The sequence below is a fragment of the Dipodomys merriami genome, unplaced genomic scaffold (assembly GCF_024711535.1).
Source record: "Dipodomys merriami isolate MVZ:Mamm:240054 unplaced genomic scaffold, mDipMer1.0.p SCAF_60, whole genome shotgun sequence".
In the NCBI taxonomy this organism is placed as follows: Eukaryota; Metazoa; Chordata; class Mammalia; order Rodentia; family Heteromyidae; genus Dipodomys; species Dipodomys merriami.
This window is the reverse complement of record NW_027206180.1, coordinates 5,123,771-5,150,275: the sequence shown is the minus strand read 5'-3', so window position 1 is coordinate 5,150,275 and position 26,505 is coordinate 5,123,771. Positions and strand designations below refer to the sequence as shown.

Below are 26,505 nucleotides of genomic sequence, written 5' to 3'. Positions count from 1 at the left end.
GCTGGTCTTTGGATTATGCCTGGCACCGTGGAAAGGCAAATGTCCAGCAAGCACCAGGCTTCATCTCGGTCCTCAGGGAGCAGGTTTAGAGCAGGAGAGAATCCTGCGGGGTGGGCAGCAGGCACCCACGCCATCACTAGCCGGGCGGGGATGAATGGGGACAAGAGGTGTGGGTTCCTCTTGGGAGATGGACCTAGAGAGTATCAGGGGAGGGAACTAATGCAAGGCGCCGGGTCTTGGGATTGGCTTGATGGGAAAGAATGTTAACCCACTATCGAGTAGCTCATGCTCTGTTTCTTCCCTCCCCCCCCCCCATCTCCCTATTTTGTGGCTCTAAGGATTGAACTCAGGACCTCCGGCACTGACATTTGACCTACAAAACCATTTCTTTTCTTTTTTTCTCTCTCTCAGTTTGTTTCTCAGAGAGGGTCTGGAGATAACTTTACCCTGGCTGGCTTTGAACCACAATCCTCCTGTCTCAAGCAGCTGAGATTACAGGTGGGCTTCACTGTGGTCTAGAAGAGTCTGTCTATCTGTCTGTCTCTTCTCTCTCCTTCCTCCCTCCTTACCTCCCTGCCTCTTCCTTTCTCTGCAGTACTGGGCTTGAACATAGGGTCTGACGATCACTTGGTTATTCGATCAGCTGATGAGGCTCTCACTACTTGGGTCACCCTCCAGCCTTGCGTTTTGCTGCATATTTTAGAGATGAAATCTTGCAGACGATTCTGCCAGGAGCTGGCTTCCAACCACAATCCTCTACAGGCCTGAGTCACTGGTGCCTGGCAAAGGTGTCTCTTTATTACAATCAGGAAAATAGCTCGCCGGAGCGTCACTGCAAGAAACACCAGGAACTCTAAAGGCATTAGAAGTCACCTAGCAGATTTCCTCTAGCATTCATCTGTTCCTGGTGCCTTCCGCTGCGTGGTTATCACTGTGGCCTTGTACGGGGGGGAGGGGGGGCGGGGGTGTCTCTCTCTCCCCTGTCCCTCTCGGTTCATTCCTTTTCCGAATGCTGCATCCAGTACCTACTCCTCCAGAACTTTCTTGTGTGCCCCCCCCCAAATCTCCTCTCTCAGTCTCCACACCCGATCTCCCTGGGAGGATGAAGATCTTCCTGAACCTCAGCATAAAGCCTTGCCTGTTGTGGTTCTAGTGTCTGCGATGGGCAAACAGTGCTGTCTCCCTTACTGACTGCGGGTCAGCTGGGAACACAGCTGGAAATAAATAACTAAGTAAGTAAACTGCTGTGATTTCCAGGACACAGCATCCCTTCTGTGCGCTCCAGGTATTCTTATTCCACATTCTGTACCCCGACCTGCTGTCCCTGGGTTCCAGTCACCTCCTCCCTCCGCCGAATTGACCTCCTCAGTTTGTTTACCGCACCTTCTGAAAATAAGACTCATTAACACTGTCCCCAGGGGCCACCTAGACCTTCCCAGAAGTGAGAACAGGCTTCCTCCGGCTCTGATCCTTGCCTGCCCGTCTCCTCAGATCAATGCATCAAAGTCAAGTTTCTTGAGGTATGATTCACATGCACCCGGGTCGGCCCTCTTTAGTATACCGTTCTGCAAATTTGGAGTCAAAGTTGCATCTGATGATCTAGCCACCCACCACTTTTAGGTTATTTTGTTGGGGAGCGGGGGAAGAGTGACACAGTGTCCCTCCCAGGAAGGAAATCCAGCTTGATCGAGAGCTCCTGGGATCACCAACCGGGTTTCTGTCTGAAGAGTTTGGCCTTTTCTAGAATGTCACACGTAAACTCCTAAGTAGCGATCCTACGAGTCTCAAGTTCTGTCTCTCAGTAAAGTGGATCTGAGATTCTCTTGTGTGTCAGCTCTCTCTCTCTTTCTCTCTCTCTCTCTCTCTCTCTCTCTCTCTCTCTCTCTCTCTCTCTCTCTCTCTCTCCCACCCCCCCCCTTTCCCTCCTGTGTGGTGCTCCCAACATCTCACTGTTGAGATACTCTGTGGTTGAAGTGCCGCTGGGTTCTTTCTAGCTTTGTGCTGATCATGAAACATTTGCCACAAGTATTCACCTACGGATATTTCTGTGGATAATGTGCATCGTGTTCGCCGTGGTAAATTCCTAAGCGGGGTGTGTTTCTAGATTAGACAGCATGGACATAGTTCCCATTATAAAGGTGTTTTGAAAGAAGCAGGGGGCTTAGTGGTGAGTTTCTGGTGTTGCACTCAGAGTCAGAGATTGATAGTGGGATCCTGCGATGGGGGTGGGCCGTTATTCTTCACCCAGCCCTGCTGGGGCCAACGCCCCCTTCCAGGGCCTCGTGCGACTCACCCTCTGCTCCATTCCCCCCCCCACACACACCCTTGGCTTTCCTGGAACATCTTCCCACCCACGTTTCTCCTCAGCTCCTCGTCCTTAACTCGAAACACCACCTCTCCCTCGGTCTAAATCCGTCTCTGCGCTATCTATAGCTCGCTGGTTGCTCTTCACAGCCTGTTCCTTCCTTCCATTCCATTTGCCACAACCAGCCGTCGAAAGTTAACCAATTCTAGGTTTCCCTGAAGTTTTCTGTCGAGATCACCGTAGAAGCGCCAGGCACGTGTCACAGATAACACGGAGCGGCGACCTTCTCCCCAGGGGTGATGATGCTGGCAGGATTGGTAGCATGGTATGATACCCTGGATATTGATAGTGAGGAGGATGAGGAGGAGGAGGAGGGTGACGATGGTGGTGATGATGGTGTGTGTGTGTTATGTTTACTTCTGCTCAGTGACAGCATGTGTGTATCTGTTTGTGTGCACCCCTCATTGTGTAGACACAAAGTTCTACTCCTGATTTTTTTCTTCTCTTGTCCTCCCACAACCGCCACACACCACAGCCACCCCGCCCTGCCCTACCTCCTCTAGCTTGGTCACACCTGTATCCTCGACGTCCTGAAAGCCCTGGGAACTTAGAAACAAAAACAAAACAGAGCCGCCACGTGAAACCGAAGCAACCCAGCTTCCGAAGGACGGAGGTCACGTGTTTTCTTTCGTACGTGGGTGCTGGACCTACAAGAGGGGCACGTGCATAGACACACAGGTCACACACATGCACGTACCCATAGTGTGTTTGTTATTGTTGGACCGTTGGGCTGGTTTGGGGGGGTTGTAGAGGATATTGGGGGGTGAACAGTACTGAATACATTGGATCTGTGAAGGAAACTCTCACTGGAAGTTGTTGGATACTCGGGGACAGAAGAAGGGGCCAACCTCATTGTAGTATTGTACGTGCCCATGTGAAGTATACGTGCACCATGTGAATATCACTGTGAAACCCTTAAACAACCAGCACATCACACACACACACACACACACACACACACACACACACACACACACACACACACACACACACACACACACACACACACACACACACACACCCTCTGGGGAGGGGGTGTTAGTGAGAGGGGAGAGGGCAAGCAGAGAGATAGAGTAAGTATGGTTGCAATACTTCATGTGCATGTGTGAAAATAGAGCAAAGAAGCTGGATGAGATTGGTGGGGGGGGGGGATGAGGAGAGGAATGCAGGGTAAGTCTGATCAAGGCGCAGTGTATGAGCACAGAGGCATGTCAAAAGGAAATCTAACTCACAGATTTCTGCGAGAAATCTGATGCCAAATTTTTGAAATGTGAGGACAAAAAAAAGTTCGCAAGCCCAAATACCTAAATGAACAAAAACTTTTAAAAAATAAAACCATCTAGTACCTCACCTTTGAGGGTTTGCTGGGGTTTTTTGGTTTTTTGTTTTAGGTTTTAGCTCTGCCTAATTTTCTGGAGACCGGTCTGCGTCCTTGTGAGCGTCTGTAGTCTGTTCATTTGAGGACTAGTATTCCGTGCTCGGGGTATTATGCCATCCTTTATTTAATTAGTCACCTGTCGAAAGACACCTGGAAGGATTCTTCTTTTCACTGGCGGATCAAATTAGCATGAGCCTTCATGCACACATTTTGGTTTTTTTTTTGTTTATTTTAATTTTAATTTTTTGGTGTTCAGTTTGAGTTTGCATTTCTCAGGAATAAATGTGGAGAGTGAAAATGCTTGGCTTCGGTGCTGTGCGAAGCTGGATTGGTGTTTGTGAAGTCCGTCTCTGTGAGTAGATGTTAGGTTCCATGGAAAGGAACTTCCCGCTCAAGGGAGTAGACCGAGTTGTCTGTGTATGTTATTGTCGGTGCGTTTAAGCACTCATGTATTGGGAACACCAAACAATCCTTAGGACGTAATTCACCCCTCGATAAATATTTATGGATAAATTGTGTGAGGAAGGGATGAGGGGAATACACAAATAAGAACACTGATACAGGGATTAAAAACAATCACGTACATAAATAATTTTCAGAATAGCTAACAGGTAGTAAACTCTGCTCTTAGTGGATGGATCATTGTTTTAGCACAGTCGCCATGTTTGGATGATGTGTTGGCTGGCGGACAGGAGACATGCCATCTCATAACCCCACACATGTCAGGGCTTCCAAGAGTCTGAACCCCCTTAAAGACAGGTCTGTGTCATGAATATTTGCAAAGGCCATGGAGTAGGGGTTTGGGGTTCCATACTTGAAGACCTTGCTTAAGATAAATGGATCCAGTTGTAGTTACGGGTGAGAGGGGCATTTTCTCTGTTGAGTGTGAACTCACACTCCAAGTGAAAGGAGTATTTTGGGTGTGAAAAGGTGTGTGCTGGGGAATAGGTTTCACCCACCTCAGAGTGCAAAGCGTGTGGAGACAGCACAGTACCCCATGGAGAGAGAAAGTTGTTCTTTCTTGCCTGGGAAAAGTACAGATCGACGTGATGTCTTGATCTACGTACAAGGAGCTGGTAAAGACAAGCCGTTCTTGTAACAAAAATAGAGATGAGGGTTTTTTTTTCCCCAATCCAAAACAAAATAAAACAAAAATGCTATCAGGATGATGAGCTGTCACCCACGACCTGGAGAGACCAGAAATTTCTTTGGTGACTATAATTAGGCTTGCGTGGAGAGAGGAGCGGTGTGGAGGGGAGCAATGTTCGGTGTTCGGGGAGCCGTGCCAGAAGTTCTCTGTCTCTTTCTAGAGTCACAATCCGATTTTATCTGCAGGGCCTGGGGTGGTGAGAGATCCAGGTGGATGCAAGGCTCTACCCTGGGATGTGGTGGGCAAAGGAAGGGTCTTCACGCTGAAACTTGGGCCACTTATGTTTTAAAGAAAGAAGAAAAGAACAATTCCTTTATTTTCCCCCTATTAAAAACATGTCCCCGTGTCCCTGATACAAAGGTTGGTTAAGGCAAACCAATGATGAAAATTAAAAGGATAAAGGTCACCTTCGATGGCAGCACCACCGTTAACATTTGGGCACTGACCCCAAGCTTTTGCTGGATGGGTGTGTGTATAGATTAGGGAGACATGCACACACGGTCAACACAGATGGATCTTAATGTAGAAGGGTTATCGGAATACCTAAGAAAACAGAGTGGAAAGGGCTTCTTCAGGCGTGTGGGTTAGAGATTTCAGGCTGCAATCCTTGGCTCTGTTCATTCTGCTTTTAGAGCAAGCTGCCCATCCCAGGCCAGGCAGGAAACAGAGGGAGAGGGGAAGGGACCCACTGTAATATTCCAGGACAGGCTCCCAGCCACCTCCTTCCTCACTTCCGGAAGTTTCCAGAATAAGTACCGAGAGCTGGAGTTCAAGAATTCACAAGAGCCTGTGTGTGTGTGTGTGTGTGTGTGTGTGTGTGTGTGTGTGTGTGTGTGTGTGTGTGTGTCTGTGTCTGTGTATGTGTATGTGTATGTGTGTGTTATTTACTCTATTTTTTTTAAATGAGAACTCTTTATCTCTTGTATTTTATTTTGTTAGCACAAAGTAATTACACAAAGGAGCTACCTTGCCATATTTCCGTCGATGCCTACGGCGTACTTCAACCAAACGCACCTGTCTTCTGTTCGTCTCTCTACCTTCTGAAAAGAGCACGCCACTTCCAAATAGTTAACACGGCGACATTATCAAACGAGTCATCTTTATGCGTGAATACGTCTGTTTCCCATGCTTTCATTCCCCCCCTTCAATAATCTTTTCCCCTTCTTTTAAAATACTGTTTTTAAGTAGTTGTACAAAGGAGTGTCCTTTCAACGTCAGTTAAAAAGCACCATGCTCCTCGATCCACGCCCCCCTCCTATCCTTCTCCCTCCAGCTGTCCCAACCTTGGTCATCCCCCTAAAGCCACCTGGCTCCGTGTTCACCAGTGACATTGAGTATCGTGACTGTGTTCGCTCACCCTTCCCCTGCTCTGCTGGTCTGCTCCGCCTCCCTTTACCCCCCCCCTCCTGTGTTCCTGCTCCCTAGTGTTCATTTTGTCTTTTTCTTTGTTGCTGTTCTTGGGGCTTGAACTCAAGGCCTGGTCACTGTCCCTGAGCTTCTTTTTGCTCAAGACTAGCACTCTACCACTTGAGCCACAGTGCCACTTCTGGCCTTTTCTGCCTATGTGGTACTGAGGAATCGATCCCAGGGCTTCATGAGTGCTAGCCAAGCATTCTACCACTGAGCCACCTTCCCAGCCCTCTAATATTTATTTTGTTCAACTACAATGACACCCTCAGCATCCTCCCCTGCGTCCCATACATTAATTTGTGTGTGCATCCCGGCCTAGGACCCGGTGTATATTTTTATAGATGTTTATCATTTAAGCCTAACTTCCACATACCAAGGGAACACGTGCTGTGTGTCTCTCTGAGCCTGACGTCAGTTAGCTCAGTTGCTTCCGGCTCATCTTTATATACAATATTTGTACTTGTATCGCTATGCTTCTTTATTTGTCACTGAGGCCAGGCAGGGGGAATAGAACCCGTGGGGAATGGGGAATGTTTGAGGACTTAGTGACTTGTGTGATCGGATGTGCACGCTGAGAAATCGGAGCCCATCCTGTGTATGTTTCCCGGCTGAGATCCGCTTCTTCCTAGTGCGTGGATGAGAAGGAGAACACGGTGCCCTGGGTCTCCCTCTGCTCTCTTCCCTTTCTTCCTTGGCCCAGGTTTCCGTGAAGCCAGGAGAGCCCGAGGTGAGCGGATGAGTGTGCAGACTGACATCTTGTTATCTAATCTAATTGCTGGGGTAAGGAACCCACCCTTGGAGAATTCATCCCCCTGTTAGACATTCTCCGTTAAAATGCATGTTCCCGGAATTTGCTAGGCAGGAAAGTAGAAAGGTGTGAGGTAGGGAATTCACGCTGACCTCGGAGACATGGGCGCGGAGGTAGGGATTTAAATAAGCTGCTACTTTCTCCCACTCTCGGTCTTCTTCTTGCGTCTGTAACGGTCGTCACTGTGCTGGGAGAAATGAACGCACAACACTGGCACACAGTCCCTCCCTCCCTCCCCCCCCCCATCAGTGCTCCCTCAACGCCAAGCAATTCTTGGCTTTGCTAAATTTCTTTTGTAAGTGACATTTTCTAGAACCATGTGTATCTTGGTGTGGGGCGTTGACTCCGCAGCCGAAATTAGGTTGGGATGGCTTTGCTGGGGGGGAAAACGGGGAGGGGGGGTGCGCAGCCCATCAAGGATTGGTGTGACAGCAAAGGAATTATCAGCTCCCTGAGGCTGGGCCTAAGCACTAACGAGATCATGAAATATGAATAGCCCCAGAGCCTCCCCCCCCCACCAAGGATGCGGGGTCAGCCCCTGCCCCGTGCAGAGAGAGGCTCCCGGAGAGAGCTATGTGCGGTACCCCCAAGGAGGAGCGGAGCAGGGGACCCAGGGTGGAGACAGAAATCCACCTACTCTCTGGACTGAAAATACCAAGGCTAAAGGGAGAAACGGCGGCACGGCCAAGGAGCAACGGGACCTTCCCCAGAAAGATGGGAAAGATGGCTTCCTTCCTTCCTAAGCCAGGATGACAGGGCCCTCTTCCTTCACAGAGGCCTGCTGACAGCACTTTACCCTGGGGTTTATAATGAAGAATAGTCAGGTCACGTTACCGGCTGTCACGGCCGCGGCGGAGGCCTTACCACTGGCAACCACCATCACCACCACCATCATAACCATCACCACCATCATCATCCTCACTACCACCACCACCATCATCATCGTGATCACGATCATCTGATAGTGACCACAGAAGACTCAGCCCTACAAGAGCGTCTTCCCCAGGCCTGTTTATCATGGCTCCGCTGCTGATCCGGAGAGGCTAACGGATGAAGGGACGAGGTGAAGCAGCTGCTGTCGCTCCACACCACGCGCTTTCAGTTGTTACTATTTTCTTCATGGGAGCTGCGCCTCCAGCACCACACCCGGCGACAGAGCGATCCTCAGATACAGAATACACTCCTTCAACCTCAAGCCCTTGCGGAGCCCCATGCGTGGAAGAGGAGACAGGGAGCATCACTGGAGATGAATTTCACAAATCCCAATACGAGATGCTTAGGATAAAGCCAGTCAGTGTGAGAACGGGGCCACTTGGATAAAATGGAGAGCCTGGATAAGTGACATTGTGTTCAATGACCCTCATGATAGAATGCACTCTTAGTTATTTTTTTAATTTGTGGAATGATGGCAGGAGAAACGCCAGCTCCCCCACGAATCTAGAATCGTACAAAGGCCTTGTTTTCACTCGATGACCTCAAAACATCGGGCTCATCTAGAACGCAATCTCTGCCTCCCGTCTGTGGACGTTGTATTTCTCTGGGCACCTCTGTCCTCTGCTTGCTAGAGGGAAAGCATTTAAGATAGAGCCAATAAAGGGACTCCATTGATGTATCATAGAATGTTCAAGATGTGCCATGCCTTCAACTGATACATAACAAAAACGGCCAAGGGTAGTCCTCGGATGACAGAAATGCACCAATAACACGGGAAGGTGGTGTGGGGGGGAAGGGCAGGGGGAGGGGAGGTGCACACGGAGAAGGTGCACACGCTGTGTAAAGCTGCATGAAGGGGCAGGAGAGAGAAAACAGCAAAACAGCCCTGGCGGTGCCTTTTGTAAGCAGGATGCCTTCCCAGCCCTCCTGAGGCTCGGGCGTCCTCACCCACCGCCGCATTATCAGCGTGCACCCAACGCGGCCCCCGGCGAAGAACAGACAGAAACGCGTGGATGGCGGGATCCACCACATCTCTCCCTTGACCTGGCCAAGTGTACAGACACACACGTGTTCCTCGGTGATTCGTTATCTCACGCATCCCCGGGCCAGCTGGGATCCGCACAGTCGTGTTATTGAAGCTGTTCCAGCAGGCGGTCATCCTAGATCTGGAGATGGTTTATGACTCGCTGGGCGTCCATGATGACAACGTGAGGCTGGAGGTGTGGGCCTCTGGGGGCAGTGGAGGAAGAGGCAAGAAAGGTAACTTCGTGCTCAAGCAACTGATAGGCCAGCCCTAACTGGTAGGGGGTGGCCTTGAACCAGAGGATCCTCACCCTTGATTTTATGTATCATCTACAAACCCTCTGTGGAGCCAATGGAAACGGTGTGGTAGAAGGAGTAAAAGCAGAGAGAGGGAGAGAGAGAGAGAGAGAAGCAATTAGGGAAGTTTAGCTCTAAGAATGAAATGTATGGCAAAGAGAAGAACGCAGCATACCAGGACAGTGGCAGTGGAAACAGCAAGAGGGCTTTGTGGTTGGGAGGTTGGGGAGTTACAAATGATCGGTTCAGCAGGGGGAGGCATGGCGGGCCGGGGTTGAGGTTGCCAGGCTTGAGTTCCAAGTTAAGTAAGAGGGAGGAGCTCTCCTTCACAGGGAGAGGAGCAAGGGGCAAAGGGCTGACTTGGAGGAACCCTGGGAGTAGCAGAGAGGATAAGACCTCAGTGTGGAGACCACACAGGACCTGGTGTGAAGTTCATGGTTATTCCTGAGATGTAAGGAGAGGAGTGTGTGTGAGAGTGTGAGTGTATGTGTGAGTGTCTGTGTCTGTGTGTGTGGACTAGATTGTAAGAACATGATGTCTGATGGGGCCCAGGAAATAGGAGGCCCAACAAAGCACAAAGCAGTGGCCTACAAGGGCAGATGTGTGGCATGCACTCAAACTCTGCACGGTAGAAGGGTCTAATGGGGGGGAGGGTGGGGCTGCATGGTTTTCCTCTGTGCTGAGAGAATCTCAATTCTTACCTGGGGAAGGCGACATACACCATCTTCTGGAGAGAGGAGATTGGGTCTTGGTGCAAAGAGTAAACAGCCAATCACCTTGAAGGACATGAGATACTGTGAGCATGCTTGTGAGTAGCCGTGGGTGAGCCGGGTCAAAGGGAAGTGCTGGGCAAAGTCTTGACTCGGCAGTTAGCAGCAAAAGTCAGTGATGGGGGAAAAAATAGCCTAATCACACACACACACACACACACACACACACACACACACACACACGAGGCACATCCAGATCCTTCGCCTAATCACACACACACACACACACACACACACACACACACACACACACACACACACACACACACACACACACACACACACGAGGCACATCCAGATCCTTCCAGAACCCTGTTCCTGTCATCTTCCTGAACGTGGAGGGGCACATGTACCTAGTGCCTTATTCCACCTGAAGGACTAAAACTTGGAAGTCTCTAGAATGCAGCTAGGGAGACCTGGGAAAGTGGAGTTGGCAGTTCTGAAGGACTGGCCGTGTAACCTTCTCAGTTCAGTAGAGGTTCACAGGTGTTTCCCCCCACCCCCGTGCCACGCCAAACGTCACCAGGCTTTCAAGGTGTCCCCGTAAGCCAAGGACGGAGACTCCCTGGCCCCTGTCTCTTCCCTGGATGTTGGAGGTCCAAAAGGTCAGTGTCAACATGGACGCATTCAAGCCTGAGAGCTCAGAGGTGTTTGTGGATTCTCCAGTTGCATAGATATAGAGTTATTGCTCCGTATTTCGGGGGTTTCGGGGGGGCAATCGAAGGAAACACCCCCCCACACGCAGCCATCTTTGTGTGGCTGTGAAGCGTCCTCTGCAGACTGGTCTCCCGCGTCTCATGTTCTCTAGGGTTCCATCCAGAAAGTCTCAACACGGCGGGTGGGTGGGGTGTGGAGGCTTCCCAAAGTAGACCTTCCCGGGCCCACGTGTTCATTAGGTGAAATCACCACGGAGCCGTTTTTGTCTCCGCCGCCGCCTCCAACCCGCTTCCCACGCGCTCACATTCTGTCCTGTGCCGTGGGAGCCACCCCTGTCCCCTCCGGCACCAACCCCTGCTCCACAGCACCCCCGGAACCTATTGTCCTAGGCAAACCTTCCCCCTCCTCCCCGGGTGGGGAAACAAAGTCATTTGCCTGCCTTGAGTACTCTTTATTTTAATTTTCCAATTTGGTGAGTGATCCGCATCAGGCCTTTCCTGCCCGCTGGTAGTTGGCTGTTCCAACACAACTCTGTGTCTGGGTACCTTGCTGTTTTTGCAAGAGGGGCTACGAGGCAAGGTGTGGACCGAAGAGGCAAGGAGGCGAAGTCTGTTTCTCTTTAGGAAAGTGTCGGGCGGGATCTGGATGGATGGGTTGGTGCCTTCTCCTCCTGTGACACAGGAAAGAATTAGAAAGCTAAAACAAGGTTGTACTCTCAAAGTGGGTGGCCAGGGTCAATGACGGATTTCTGGAAGGAGAAATTCTGCCGGCAACTTGGCACAGAGTCCTGTTTCAGAAAGCTGCCTGCCTGCCGGGTGTAGGTGTTATAAACAATGTTGATGGAAAAGGTGGTGATGATGATAATGATGATTTTGGAATAGGCCTGGCAGGTTATAGCTGGTGATGGAAAGGTCTCTCTCTCTCTCTCTCTCTCTCTCTCTCTCTCTCTCTCTCTCTCTCTCTCTCTCTCTCTCTCTCTCTCTCTCTCTCTCTCTCTCTCTCTCACACACACACACACACACACACACACACACACACACACACACACACACCAGTTCCAAAGGAAAAAGGCTATTTTCTCAATAAAGCTTGTTGAGGTTGGCAAACTAGAGAAGGATGAGGAGAGGGATGGAGGAGGTGAGTTTCATCAAAGACATTGTATGAATCTATGGACATGTCAGAAATGAATGCCTCCCCTCCCCCCACAACTAACTAACTGATATTAATTAACAATAAATTCAAGCTAGGCGCCAGTGGTTCATGCCTGCCTATAATTCTATCTTCAAAAGCAAAAAGCAAAACACAAAAAAAGAAAGAATGAATGAAAAAGGAAAAAAAAGAACAAGAAACAAGCAGACCAGGGCAGAAAGGTGGTTTGTATATATTTCTATCTTATGTCAAGTGATTTTAAAACATTTCCGTAAGCAAGTACATTGAGAGTTCTATAAATTCCTTCACTTCACTATACATGAGTTTCTCTTTCTTTCTTTCTTTCTTTCTTTCTTTCTTTCTTTCTTTCTTTCTTTCTTTCTTTCTTTCTTTCTCTCTTTCATTCTATCTGCATAGAGAAATATCTATTTCACTAACGGGTCAGGGATGGAAAAAATAAGATAAAGTACAAATAATTCTGGTAAGAGTTGCAACCGTGGACTGGAAGGCTGGTAGATGGGAGGCTCCACCTTAGGATTTAAATGTATTCCTTTCTCTTATCTTTTTCACAACATAATTAAGGAAGCAATGGTGTCATCATTCCACATTCAAGGGATGGAGCCGTGGGGTTTTGTGTCCTTTTGTGGATTTCCCCATGACATTTTCATCCAGGTCAATCATGTACTTTAACCACACTCATCCCAGGACCCACTCTTGTTCCCTGTCCCCTTCCCACTTCTCCCTTCCTCTTTTCAAATGATGCTCCCTCTAATTTCACACTCTCTTTTTTAAAAAAATTAGATTCTTCATATAAGGTAAAAGAAACCCAGATGGTAGTTGTCTGAAATTGTCATGTTTTCCTTAACATGGCGATCTCTAGTTCCAGCCTAATTTTCCCCAGCAAATGACATCGCCCCGCTTGCCACCGAATAACTGTGCATACATGCCTCATTTTCTTCATCAATTCATCTACAGACGAGCACATCAGCAGACACCAGCTTGGCTGTTGGGAGCGGTGCTTCTACACATAGCGTGTGTAGGTCTCTGGCTTGCGCAAGAATCTGCTCTCCTTTGGATCTATACCCAAGAGTGGTTTGGCAGGATCACCAGGCAGGTCTACTTTCAGTTTCTCGAGGGACCTCCATACTGGCACCAGCTTACCTGGCCACCAACAGTGGATGAGGGTTCTCATTCTCCCCTATATCCTCGATAGCCTTTGCTGTTTTCCTTGTCTTCACCAAGGCCATTCTGACTGGGGTAGGGTGAGACTCTCAGCGTCTTCAGATTTGCATTTCCTCAACCGGACCCTAGAGCTGAGCTTTAAAGACCTTAGTGGCCAACAGACAGCGGTGGGGGCACTCCTTGGTTGAAGGAGCTGGGGCTGGGGGAGGGTGCGGCTGGGATTGGGGCTGCAGTGAGCATGCAGGGGTGGGTGATGGGGGGCGGGGAATGGAGGGCTTCCTGTGTCCCAGCATGCACCTCACACCTCTCACCTCCTGCTCTTGATTCTTTGACCTAAGACACACTTTGCATTCATTATCCTGGTGGCTTCCAAATGCCGGTCCACAGACTCAGCTGATTCTGTAATGACATTTCCGACAGATTGTAGCTAAATGAGAAAATTAAGGGCAATTTAGTGAAAATTTTAATAGGCCTAAATTTAATCAATTTGAAAGGCTGTCCTTTATTTTGAGTATGTCCTTCTAATTTTTTTTTTCCTTTGGGGTGTTAAAAAAATTGCCCTTTCCTTCCTGAAATGAGGAAGACAGCAGATGGTGTGTGTGTGTGTGTGTGTGTGTGTGTGTGTGTGTCCTAACTTGTTCATAGATGTGAAAGTTACTAATTTTGTGCAATCCCATCACCTTTTGTTAAAAGAAATACTTTTATTGCAATAGTCCTTAAAATTAAAGAGGAGGACGGAAGTCTACGATTCATTGTCATTTGATGTCATCAAACTTTGGATTCAAGCCCCCTTGGGGTGTCCCTGTAGACTTGGATCCCTTCTATTAGGAGAAAAACCGCTACTTTTGCAATCATGGGTTTCTGTGTCCTGCCCCTGGCCACAGATGTGGGCCGTGTGGCCATGTTTAAAAGCAAAGGATCATGGGCTTCCCTTTGCTGCACTGGCTAGAAATGCGGGAGCAAGGAGTCCCCTGGGAAGAGCCCCTGCGTCCCTTCCCTTGTCCACCGCTTCTGCTCACCCTCAAAACGGGCACTGGTGTGGTTTGATGTGGAGAACCAGACTCACATCCCCCAGCACTCAGGAGTGGAGGTAGCTCGGGGCTCAGGGCTCCAAGCTCCCATCTGTGGTCCTAGATTCGGTGGCCATACTGCAACTGCAGGTGTGAGCTGGTGCAATCCAAGAGGAAAGAGAGATCAGGGCCTGCTCTCCCCGCCCCCACACTTCTCCCCACGGCCCAACCCCCCCCCCACCCGCTTCCTTCACACTGCGCCAGCAGGGAGGGGGGGGGGAGGGAGTTTGGCCTGGGCATGGAGGAACAAAAGACACAAATTCAAGCTCTCTTAACTTCCTGGTTTCTGTATGAGGCCAGGTGCCAAGCCACCCTCTCCTCCATCTGAGTTGGGGAGGGAACTAAGAGTCAGACACACCTGGACTGTGCACATCATTTGCGGCCCTTCTTTCTACAAAAGCACCTGCAGCGTTTCTCGCCTGGACATCTGTTTTTCTGGAGCCTGGGACACCTGCAGACGTGGTGGGTGAGGATTCACGTGCTTTCTTGTTCCTTTCGGAACAGATCATTAGAAAGCCGTACCCCTAAGAATAGAAACCTGGAGCTGCGTCACTGCCCTTTTTGATTCTAGCACTCAGGAGCCAGCCCAGAGGCTTGGCAGGGCCTGGCAAAGCCGGATTCCCTCTTCTGTATCCATTAAATATCTAGACCCCTGCAGCTCCAGTGTGAGTTTTGTCAGTTTCATATACTAGCTAGGAAAATTCACCCCGGTTGGCAGGAAGAAAAAGATTCCCTAGGGATACCTTTAATAATAGCAATAACAACAACAACAATGATGGTTCACAATAGTTGTAATTGCAATAATAAGGATACAATTGTTTCGTCGTTGTACTTTAAAGGGGATGCACACATCTCTGTGGTGAGATCTCCAACAATATGAATCTACCTAGAGCAGGAATTGAACATCTCCAGCTCTCTCTCTGAATGCAGAAATCTTTGCCAGTTTGAACCAAATCCCTCCAGCTCCCTTTTCTGTACATTTCACAAAGGGGTGTGTGTGTGTGTGTGTGTGTGTGTGTGTGTGTGTGCACGTGCACGCGCATGTGCGTGCATGCATTTGTCTGAGGGCATCTGGGCCTGCATGTATGTAACTCTCTATGCACGGATATACAAGTAAAGCCATTGTGGACTTTGCTGCGGCTTAGTTTGGTAGCCTTTGCACAGGTGATATTTCATTATATAGGTTGAAACTTCTTAGAGGTCTTTCTTAAGTGGTTTCTAAAGGGGAAACACACACAAGTAACCCTGATTCTTCTTAGTGCAAACTTCTTAATGCAGAAGTGTCATTTTGTGACTGTTTTTCCCCCATTGCTCTGACTTCTTGCTCCTGCAAGCAATCATGAAGAGAATGTTCCTGGCAGAGAGCTGTGCTCCTCTCCAATTCTAGAGCTGGACAGCTGCGTCCAGCTGTGTCCAGCAGTTACCAAGAGAGGGATGGACATTTTTAATTTCGATAATAAATACCAAAACGTCAAGCCTTGACCAATTCTGACTCCACTGTCTGGGTTGGAAAGGCCCCTCTTCTTTAAAGCCCCAATGCACTCCTAGGTGCATTTTGTTTCTTTAATTGGTGGATTTTACTTATTAATCTGATGTCGATCTTTTGAGCGTGTCATCCGAACAACCGAGGTCGTTTTGCAAAAGAGTTGGCTGTTGCCTGCTTTTGCATTTCTGTTCTGGCAAGCGTGGCTTATTTTTAGTCCGGTGTTCACTGACAGCCCACACGGAGGCTAGAAAGCCTAGGAGAGTTTGAGCGTCTGTAATCTCCAGCTCCTACCGCCTCCTGGCCTGCAAAGCGATTGTCCACATGGTTTTGGTCTGGGGTAGGTGCTGCCCATTGCTCTGAAAGAGGAAGCTCCGTCCTCACGCGAGCAGTGCTGCCGTGTGGAGAGGAAGCTCCGAGAGACCAGAAGATCCTTCCATCACCTAGGAACCAGAGTAACATATACAGAGCTACAGAAAACACAAGAGCAAATCCCAGCATCTCCAGCAGGAGTCCCAGAAATCCTTTCCTTTAGCCCACTGCCCATGGCTCACATCTGGAATGCTAGCTACAGTTGGAGGCTGAGATCTGAGGATCCCGGCTCAAAGCCAGCCCAGGCAGGAAAAGTCCATGCCATTCATCTCCATTTAACAAGCAGAAAGCCGGAAATGGAGCTGTGTGTGGCTCAAGTGCTAGAACACTAGCCTTGTGCAAAAAAAAAGGAAACAGGACAGCTCCCAGGCCCCGAGTTCAAACCCCAGTACCAGTGCAACCACCCACAAGCCAAACAAACTAAGATCTTTTATTTAATCCAAATACCTACTGCCTCTATCTTTCGAGCCAGAAATTCAGAATTTTCTGCATGTTTTCCATACCTTAGCCACTGTATTCAGTGACGAGCATAGAGGTGAGAATCTTTGCAACTTTTCAGCATTATGGGCAAGTTGCAGAATTCTTCTACTGGACAACTGGGAGGTTGGATGGTCATGTTCGAAGGGGAAAGACTCCAGGGACTTTCTTAAAGCTGCAGCAGTGTTTTTCAAAGTGGGTCTGCCCAACCTGGCTTCCCTGACCCCCACCTCCCCCCCAACCCCTGCTCTGAAAATACCATTCAAAGGTTTGAACAAGTCAGTCAACCAGAGACATAATAAATAACAGACTTCTCTAGAAATACTTTCTAATTAGGGTAAAGACAAGGTTGTGGTTGTTGGATGTGAGATTTAAAATCCTCCCACATGCGATCCTAACCTTCCCACTGGCCAGTAGGTCCTTCTTTCTCTCTGACTAGAGTCTTTCTTGCTCCAATGTCCCAATGCATTGGAGAGAGATCCTTTTCTTTGCATTTCTTCTTTTTCCTGGCTCAGTGAAATGTTTGTTCTTTTGACACTCTTAGAAAGTTATGGTTGTTTTTTTTTTAAAAAAAAGCAACCATGAAAGAGGGGAAAAATATCAATTTCTTGGGTTAATAGCAAATGTGGGGAAAAGGAAAACGTTACAAATACTATTGTATGGGTCAAATGAAAAGTTCAGTGGTTGCCTCCTGATAGAGCTCCACTTGATGCTGACATTATCCTTTGATGGGTCGCTTTCATTATTTTTGCCCACTTTTCAGCCTCTTACAGGACCTGTTTCGTTTTTCAATTAAGAGTCCTTGTGACTGAATGAAGCCAGCAGGGCAGCCTCTGAATGCAACACAATCCATACAGACCAAGTGTTATTGAGTGTGTGGAATTCTTTGCAAAGAGAGACAAGAGGGTTTTCCTACCTCTCCCCTCACCCCCCACCCCCCACCCCCAACCCCAATTAGGTCACATAGAAGAAACAGCCTGGACCAAGTATCATTGATGGGCCTTCCCCCTCCTCCCCTCCCCCCCCCCCCCCGTAGCTTGTTGATAATAGAATTCAAATTCAGTTACCTTCAGAGACTGTCTGCAAGCCTGCCTGGCAAAGTTTGGGCATTTAGACGGTGAGAGTAGTTGTGAATCGAGGGCTCGGATTTCATTTGGAGTCTCGGAAATGGTCTGTTCTTGATGAACATGTACTGTTGTTCCCCGGGGTAAAAATCCCTCCTGTGTACTTGTGTGTTTGCACACATTTGCGGAGGACACTGTGGGTTTGGTTTGTCCTGAGTACTGAATTTTGTTGTTGTTGTTGACATGGCAGGAGGAGGGCTGGATTCTATTGCTGTACTTTATAGATTTCCAGTGTTCCTGGCTCCCAAGTTCAAAGGAAAGTCTGAGTCATTATTACAAAATGGGTCTGTAGGAATTCAGTCACCATGGAGAGTTTTTACCTGTGGTAGAAACCAGCCAGGATGGAAAGCCCCGTGTGGGCTCAGTACAGGGGAAATAGTTATTGGATCTTTGCATCAAGTATTTATTTTTCATTAAACCACTTAGATAAGGTCTTATTAAAATGCCATGTATTATTTATCACATTCCTTATGAAAATGAGCTGAGGAGAACATTCCACTCTTTTCTTGGGATATTTTCCGTCTTTTCTAAGTGTCAAGGAGAAAGGAAAACAATGAAGGAAGCTGGTGAAGCCTGTTTGGGTACAGCAAATGGCTGGCATGGAAAGACTGAGCGAGGGAAAAGAAAAAATGCAAAGCAAAAAAAAATTTTTTTTTGGTCTTTAATTCTCCAGAATGTTTTTCTGTTTGGCTTTGGGAATTGCGAATGAAAACAAAAATAAGCCAAAGATAGGGAGTAAGAAAAGACAGAGTCAATTTATGGGCAAATCAAAGCTAGTGTAATAAATGTGAATCCTAAAACATCGGAGAGGCGAGAAATTTCCAAACGAACCCTTGCCATCTCTCTTGCTCAAATGCAGCTGAAGAGACTGGCCTCTACTAGTCTTCTAATTTCAATCCTGTTAAAGCGGACAAGTTAAACCTGCTCCTCAATCCCTATTAAATTGGCTAGAGCTGTGTTGGGGGAAAGCTGTGTTTGCAAGGTGAAAATCATAAAGGACAAAGGTCTGGGTTGGGAAGCTCAGGTCTTTTTGGTTGATGATGGCTTTTGAAATCAAGGAGGTCAACAACAACAAACAAAAATGAAGTTGTGGAATCATTTGTTCCCTTTTTTTTTTTCCCCTAAAAGCCTTTGGATGGGCCTACCAAGTGCGTTACCTCTCCAGCAAGCTGAGAAGGGAAGGCAGGTCTCTTTATCTGCTCTGAGTGTCTCCTGGAGAGAGAATGAATGCAGATAGCCCTGGAAGCCTGTCTAGTCCTGGGTCCTGTCCTAAATTTCCCTCTCAGCCATTCTGAGGGTGCCAGCTGGTTTCATGTAAAGCTATCCTGTGGAATAAAAGAGCTTAACTTTTCTCCCCCCTCCCTTCCCAAAACATAAAAATTCCTCTCAGGGTAGCTTTGCCCTGTGGGATCCTGAGAGGCCCTTCACAGGGTTTCTTCCATGGATCACGAGCACCAAATAAATAAACGAAAAGATGCTCAGACAAGCTGACCTCTTGCTCTGAAAACAAAACAAGGAAAATCCACTCATGTGGGTCAAAACGTGTGTGTGTGTGTGTGTGTGTGTGTGTGTGTCTGTGTGTCTGTGTCTGTGTCTGTGTGTTTTAAAGGGGGCTACTACTATTCCTGATGAGGATTTTAATTGTTGGGGGGGGGGGAGGGGGAAACAATTCACCCTCTCTGGTGGGGAAGAAAGAGTAAAAGACTCTTCCTATTTTCATATTTTTCTCTCGATGTGCAGATCGCACATCGTGTTTTATTGCAATAAAGATTCCCGAAATCTTACTAATGAATAATTATGACTTCATAAAATAAAGGGGAGGGGAGACACGCCTGGTCTAGCAGCACAGTTAATTTGCCAAAAGAAGGCTGGCCAGGCGAGGTGCTGGTGGTGGGGTGGGGGGAGGAAATAAAATAAATAAACCATTGCAATTTGCTTGCTGCTGCGGCTGACAGTCCTCTGGCTGGCGGGCTGCGGGACCAGATGCATTGATCATTTGAGAAGAGCGGGAATTCGGGGCTGGGAGAAGCCCCCCCCCCCGCCCCTTGCATTCACCCAGCGCCCAGAGAGCTGGCTTGTTGGTGAACTGGCCGCCTTGGGGCTCCTGCTGCTGCTTCTTGGCTTGCCGGCTGGCCAGTGGGCAGGGTGCATTCTCTCCCCCCCCCAGTGGGGTGGCCAGCCAAAGCAGGGCCAGCAGGGGGTGGGGGGGTATTCCCAGGGGGCCCTGGGGGTACTCAGAAAGCCCCCTCCCCCAGCATCGGATAAAGGGGGAAATCCCTTTCCCTGGTTTACTTGCACACGGAGTCCAGGGGAAATCTCGGGGCTCCGGTCCCGGGTGGGCGGACGGGCAGGCGGGCAGCCGCATTCCTGGTCCAGCTTTCAAGGATGCTGGCCACGGGCGGCCCCCGCGCGCCCCCGGCCCCGCGCGCATCCCTAGCAGATGCGATCGGAATTTTGTTGAGTCGCTTAAAAAAATTAATAATAAAAAACAAAGGCAAGGGGGGGTTAGAAAACAACCACCACAAACAAACGCCCCACACAACACACAGTCCTATGGCTGGACCCATGTGACCAACCAGAAGAGGCACGCAGCACCAGAGCAAGGAGTGAGCCTCCCGTGAGTCAAAATCTCCCTCTCCTTCCCTCCCTCCTCCTCTCCCTCCCCTTCCTCAGCCCTCCCTCCTCCTTTCCTCTCCCCCTCCCTCTTTCTCTGTCTCCCTCAGCCCCCCCTTTTCTCTCTCTCTCTCTCTCTCTCTCTCTCTCTCTCTCTCTCTCTCTCCCTCTCTCTCTCTCTCTCTCTCTCTCTCTCTCTCCCTCTCCTCTTTCCCATTAGCCTCACTGCATTCCCTCCTCTACAGGAGAGTCTTCGCGTACATGCTACTTTCACACTAGTAACCTTTGCTCATTTATTCACCTTCACAGGGGCGGGGGTGGGGTGGGGGGAGACCTTCCACTTTAAGAGAGATTTAAATAAAGGAGAGAGAGAGAGGAAAAAAACCCAACAACAAAACCCCAGGCCCAACCAGGCAGGGAAAGGAGCTAAAGCGCTGCAGCTGGGCAGGGAAGGGAAGGCACCAACTAGTTTCCTGCCTCTCCCGGCAAGTCGCTTAGTTGGAGGCTGATAAACGCTTGGATCTAGCAAACCCGCAGGCAAGGCAAGCCAGGGAGGAGGGACTCCGGGGCGCGGTGGGGGGGAGGGAGGGAGGGAGGGAGAGAGAGAAAGAGAGGAGAGAGAGAGAGAGGAAAGAGAAAGACAGAGCCACCGGTGTTTGACTTCAGAGATAATTAGCCCAAATTAAAAGGAGAAGAACGTGGTCGCGTCGGGTGAGCGAGAGCGGGCGAGCCGGCGCCGGAGAGCACACACGGGCAAGGTGCTTGCATGCGAGCAGTGCCCACCCGTGTTCCGTGGGTGCCGGAGGCAGAATGCAGCATCCTCTGACGGGGGCCACCTGCGTGGCGCTCCCCAACGTGGGCGTGTGTCCCCAGCTTTCCTGTGCCTTGACTTTCATGTACTTGCATCAGGTAAGCGCGTGGCTGCTCTCCTGGAGGCTGCCTGCCACCGGCTTGGCCATACCGGGTATGGGGGGCTCTCAGTCCTGGGTGCTGGGTGGTCGGTGGTCCGTGCGCTGTGCTGCTGCGGGGTCTTTTGGAGAGTCTGGGTAGGAGCCGGGGAGGGGGGCTGGGGGGGGGTCTCGTGTGTTGGGGCCAGCAGGATGGATGGGAACCCCTGTCCCTGCAGACCTGATGCCAAGCCCAGACCCGACCCTCCCCCTCTCTCTTCTTCTCTCTCTCTCCCCCCTCTTCTCCCCCTCCCCTGCCCCTCCCCACCCCCCCCCCTCTCTCTCTCTCTCTCTCTCTCTCTCTCTCTCTCTCTCTCTCTCTCGGGTGGGGGTGGGCAGGAGTACACCTGTCTGAATACTTTGAAGGATGATTTTTTTGAGCCTGCGTTACCGGGGAATTTGAAATGGAAAGCTGCCTGGCTTTTTTTGGGGGGGGGGGGGCAGGGGGGAAAGGGGAGAGGGGGTAGCGTATTTGATCTGAGAGTGTCTTGAATCCAAGAATCTGTGGGAAATGAGACTTGGGGGTCTTGGCAGAAACATGCAGGTGCTTCTAGATTTTTTTTTAACGAAGCATGTGTGTGTGTGTGTGTGTGTGAGAGAGAGAGATTTTCCTTAAGTTTCCTTAATATATCTATCTATATATTCATGCATGCAGTCTGTAAGGGATGGGATTGTTTGTCTCAACTCCAGTCAAGGGCTTTGATGGTGTGTACTGGAAGATGCCGCCTTTGTTGGCTCCGGAGTGTTTGTTTTTTAATCCCCTAACACCTCCCCCCCCTCCCCTTTTCTGGTTTTACCAGGCATCCTTGACTGCTGGTCCCCAGTGTCTGTCCCTAGGAGTTTTCTTCCTCTGGGACCTCTGGCTCTCTTCTTCCTCCAATCCCACCCCCCCTGCCTGAGTTGGTGGGGGGGGGCATAGGAGAGAGTTAGGGGCTGCCTTGTGGGGTGGCAGGCCAGCTTCATGACTGGGCAGCAGCTGTGGTTCCCAAACTGGTAGGGATATTAGCCAGATGGAGGGCCCCCCATTTTTGGTCATTCTTAGGTCCTCATCTTGGTCTGTGAAGTTTCTGGGCAATTGTAATTCACATTTTGTCTTTTTTTTTTTTTTTCTTGAGTCACTTTCTGGTATGGTTTCTTAGCGTGTGTGTGTGTGTGTGTGTGTGTGTGTGTGTGTGTGTGTCTGTGTGTGTGTCTGTGTCTGTGTCTCTGTGTGTGTGTGTGTGTGTGTGTGTAGTTGTTTGCAAGAGGGAAAGGGCTGTGAGTTGGGGGGAAGGTCTCTTTCCCCACAGACTCCAGTTCCAATCTGTGTGGCAGGAATATGTGTCTTCATAAAATGTCACGATTCTGTTTGGAACATTTGGGTAATTTGTTATCAAGTTGGTTGCCTCCAGAAAATATTTCCCAACGCGTTATTTTTTTTTCCCCTCTCTTGTAAGTCTTTTTGAGAACAGCCCTTAAAAAAAAAGTAACTTGGGAAGAGCAAAATTGGTTTATCTTTTCAAATATGTCTTTCCTTGCATTTCTCACTTAGGAAATCTTGTCGGGAAAACGTTGCTCAGGAGCTTATTGATAACGTATTACGTGATTCGTCTGCACCTCCCATTTCTGAGCGTTTGCCTTGAATGTTGGTAAATGGATGTTACATCCGTTCCCCTACCAGAAAAGACAGTGCAGGCATTCCTTCAGATGCTGAGCTTCGGAGGGATTGAAACAGATCATTTCCATCCCTCATTCACTTCCTATTTATTAATTGGAACAGCGTGACCATCCAAGTTAAAGAATATCGGTACCCCAGTGATCTTTCAGTTTCTTTGTATGCTTTCTTCCCTCCCCCCAAATTTCATCTGTGAGTTTGAGGGGCTAATCTGGCTTGATATTTAGTTACAACTTAGGGAAGAGGTGGGTGGGTGGTGACTCAGTGAGAGATAAATCTTGAAATAGAAAGGGTGATTGTACAGGATCAAGCCCTAGACCCTCGGATCAGGTAGCCGGACACACACACACACATGCACGCACGCACACGCACACGCTCTGGAAAAGGAGGCTCAAAGGAAGCTTTGGCAGCCATAACCAATATTTAGAAGTGCCTAAATGAACATCCCAGTTCCCGTAGGAAGATAGATAGATGGAAGGTGGGTTGTGCAATATGCTTTGGTGTGCACCCTGCCCTTGAAATGACTTAATGCTTTCAGTGAAAATGGTTATAATATGAATCTGTGAAATTATGTCCGAGAGAGGGTGGGGGGAGAGGGAAGTGTATTTTGCTGAGCTATACTAAATACCTGGAGTACAGGGTGGCCGGGCATCTGCTGGTCTTATTTAGTATCAAGTTTTCTGGCCTTCATTCCTCCCCTTTCTCTGGACCTACCCTCACAAGAGGAGACTGGTCTCTGGGGCTCTCTCTCCCTCTCTCTCTCTCCCTCTCCCTCTCCCTCTCTCTCTCTCTCTCTCTCTCTCTCTCTCTCTCTCTCTCTCTCTCTCTCTCTCTCTCTCTCGCTCGCTCGCTCGCTCTCTCACTCGCACTCACGCTCTCACTCTCGCTCTCTCTCTGGGTTTCTCGTCTTGATAGTTTGTGTCCGAGTTTCCTGTAACTGCTTTTATGTAGCTATATCCAGGCCATTGGTTGATTAAAATGGTGTAAACCGTTCACATTAATCTTTACAAAGTACCTACATGGACTCATCCTTTTCTGCCTCAGTATGAGCACTATAATTTTATTTGCTATTTCTTTTTAGCCATTACAGTATGGTAGTCTAGTCTGATGAACATGGAGTTAGTGTGTGTGTGTGTGTGTGTGTGTGTGTGTGTGTGTGTATTTGGATGAATCAGTAGCACCTTTGCTAGGAAAAAAATGTGTGATTTAGTGTGAGATATATTTTAAAACTCTCATTCTAATCACCTATCACAACTACCTTCTTTTGGAGCACTAAACATTTTCTGAATGCAGGAAGGCTGACATTTCTTCACAGGCATGTATTTTTGTGGATCGTAGCTTCGTGGAAGGGCTGTTTCTTATCCATGAATATTTCCAATCTTCAAGGAAATTCACTTCATCATATGCTTTCTTTGCCTGAGTATTAACAGCTAATCTTTCTTCTGAAAGTCCCCCAGATTTGTTCTTCAGGCAACTCTATAAAAAAAAATCAATTGAGATGTCTTCACATGCAAGCCTACTCTGAATGACCAAGTGAAAGCCACTGCCCCAGACGGCTCAGGGCAAAGACAATATGCGTGTTTATATTGTTTGATTTATTCTGTTTCATTTATTCATACTTCCCAGGCGCTTTTTCTTTGGATAGCTGTTTTCCTGCAGTTGCAGTCTCTTCTAATTTCTTGTACTTTTCTCTCTTGCCCTCTTTCTCTCTCCCTCTCTTCCATACTCTATCTTCCCCTCCCTTCCTTTCCTTCTCTCTCTCCTCTCCCTCCCTCTCCCTTCCCTCTCCCTTCCCATTCCTTCCCCTCCTTCCCTCTGCCTTCCTTTCCCTGTCCCTCCATCTTTCTTTCTCCCTCCATCTTTCTTTCTCCCCTCTCTCCTCTCCTCTCCTCCCCTCCCTCCCTCTGTCTGTCTGTCTGTCTGAGATACTCCTGGCATTGAAATGAGGTAGACTATGGCACCAGATATGAAGACTGATGATGTCATCACAAGCTTTTCCACACACGCGCACCCAGACACCCATCATACATCGCATGTACCCTGTCCCCCACTTCGGATGGGAGGGACCAGGGGCCCTAGGAGTAGCTGGTGTTCATCTTGCTGTCCAGGGAAAGTTGCTCCCTCAGCCTCGGATCTATCTTGAAGCGCTGTGCTGGCTTTCTTCCATGGCTTCTTTGATGAAATCATCTCCCCACGACCCAACTTCAAACCTGCTTCTCCCCGGCAGGGCATCTTCCTAGAGCCCTGCGGTGGATCTGTACATTAACATTCTTGCTTAGAGGGAAAACTGCATACAGACCCCCACATTTGGGGACGTACTACTGATGAGGCCTATTTTGTTTTTTTCATACAGAATGGTAGAAACCACACTCACAAACCCACACTCACACTCAAGCTCAAACACACCAAACCCACAAGAATCCAGAGCTTTCCTCTGCAAAGAGGCCAGAGTCAAATCATGGAGCCCTCATCTTGTGGTTAGGTACAGCGAGGCCCGGATGGGCAGAGGTTTGCCGCCTGACTCCCAATGAAACAGCCAGAGCTGTTTGACGCTGAGTTCTGTCTCCCCAAAGAAACATCGGGGAGCTTATGAACTTACTTTTCCCTGTTCCTCAACATCCCTCAGTGTCTCCCTGTTCTGTTCCAACAACGCTTCAGGTCTGTCGAGCCCTCTTCGCTCAGAATCCATTCATCTGCCTAAATTTAACAACAAGTCAAATACTTTAAAATCCACATTAAAGGGGGGGCAGGGAGAGACGGAGGGGCTTTTAAACTAGGGCATGCCACTGTCAATATCTGAAGATTGGTCATTTTTTCCCCACTTAATGATGATCCATGCGGTTTGTTTTAAATAGTGAAGTGGTTTGTACAAAGGGTAATTCCTGGTAAATGAAGCCATTGCTCACCCCGGACAGACATCTTCAGATCGAAAGCGATTGAGCTGAAGCCTGCACATCAACCCTTTCTTGTCTTTAATTAGGAAGTGGTTCTTGACATAGAATCACCTAGAAAGATGGGTTTCTGGCACTGAGCTGGGAGGAGAGGAGGGGAGGGGCGGGGGGAGGAGATGCCAGCCATGGTTATGCATTGGGGGGGACGTGGGGTGGGTGGTGACAGATTATGAGTATGTGGAAAAGTTAAGTCCTTCTGCTTCAGTCTCTTTGCCTGGTGTGGCTCAAGTCTGAGATAATTTACGGGGGGGGGGGCGGAGGAGGGGGACAAATGGCATTTTATGGCTGCGTCTCTCCTTGGCTTAATCCTGTGTTGATTTATGAGCTAGTGCTGTGGGTTGGGGGAGGGGCCAGTCAATAGTGTCAATATCGCAGAAAAGAATTAGGATAGACTGATCATCACGTCTGCAATGCGTAAAGGAATTTCAGTGTCTCCAGCCTGAACACACGTCCAGGCTCCCGGGGGCTGGCTCTCTTAAGAGAGATCGCGAGTCGGAAAATGGGTTAATGAAGCCATCGCCCATGTCTCTCTGATCTTTTCCTAATGGAAGGAGAGAGGGCAGGAATTGTTGGGCTGACGAGGCCCATGTGTTGGTAGGTTCATTCTGTGCCCTCCCTCCCCCCCTCCAACCTACCCACCCACCCACCCTGCTACCTCCTCTCCCCCCCCCCAGAAGCAGGCATGGGTGGGG

General features: G+C 49.0%; 1 protein-coding gene across 14 annotated transcripts in view; it reads left to right on the top strand.

The window, feature by feature from the left end:
* Positions 1-26,505, top strand: part of Rbfox1 (RNA binding fox-1 homolog 1) — a 1,026,253-nt gene that overhangs the window by 702,159 nt on the left and 297,589 nt on the right. For 6 of the 14 annotated variants that reach the window (XM_070003517.1, XM_070003515.1, XM_070003518.1 and 3 more), the window contains one exon: positions 412-498. The exons of 3 other annotated variants lie outside the window; for them this stretch is intronic. In XM_070003517.1, the coding sequence (XP_069859618.1) occupies positions 412-498 (87 nt within the window). Of the gene's footprint in view, positions 1-411; positions 499-20,872; positions 21,171-26,505 lie in introns of those variants that run through there. 5 more of the 14 variants (XM_070003527.1, XM_070003520.1, XM_070003530.1 and 2 more) reach the window with 3 other exon arrangements.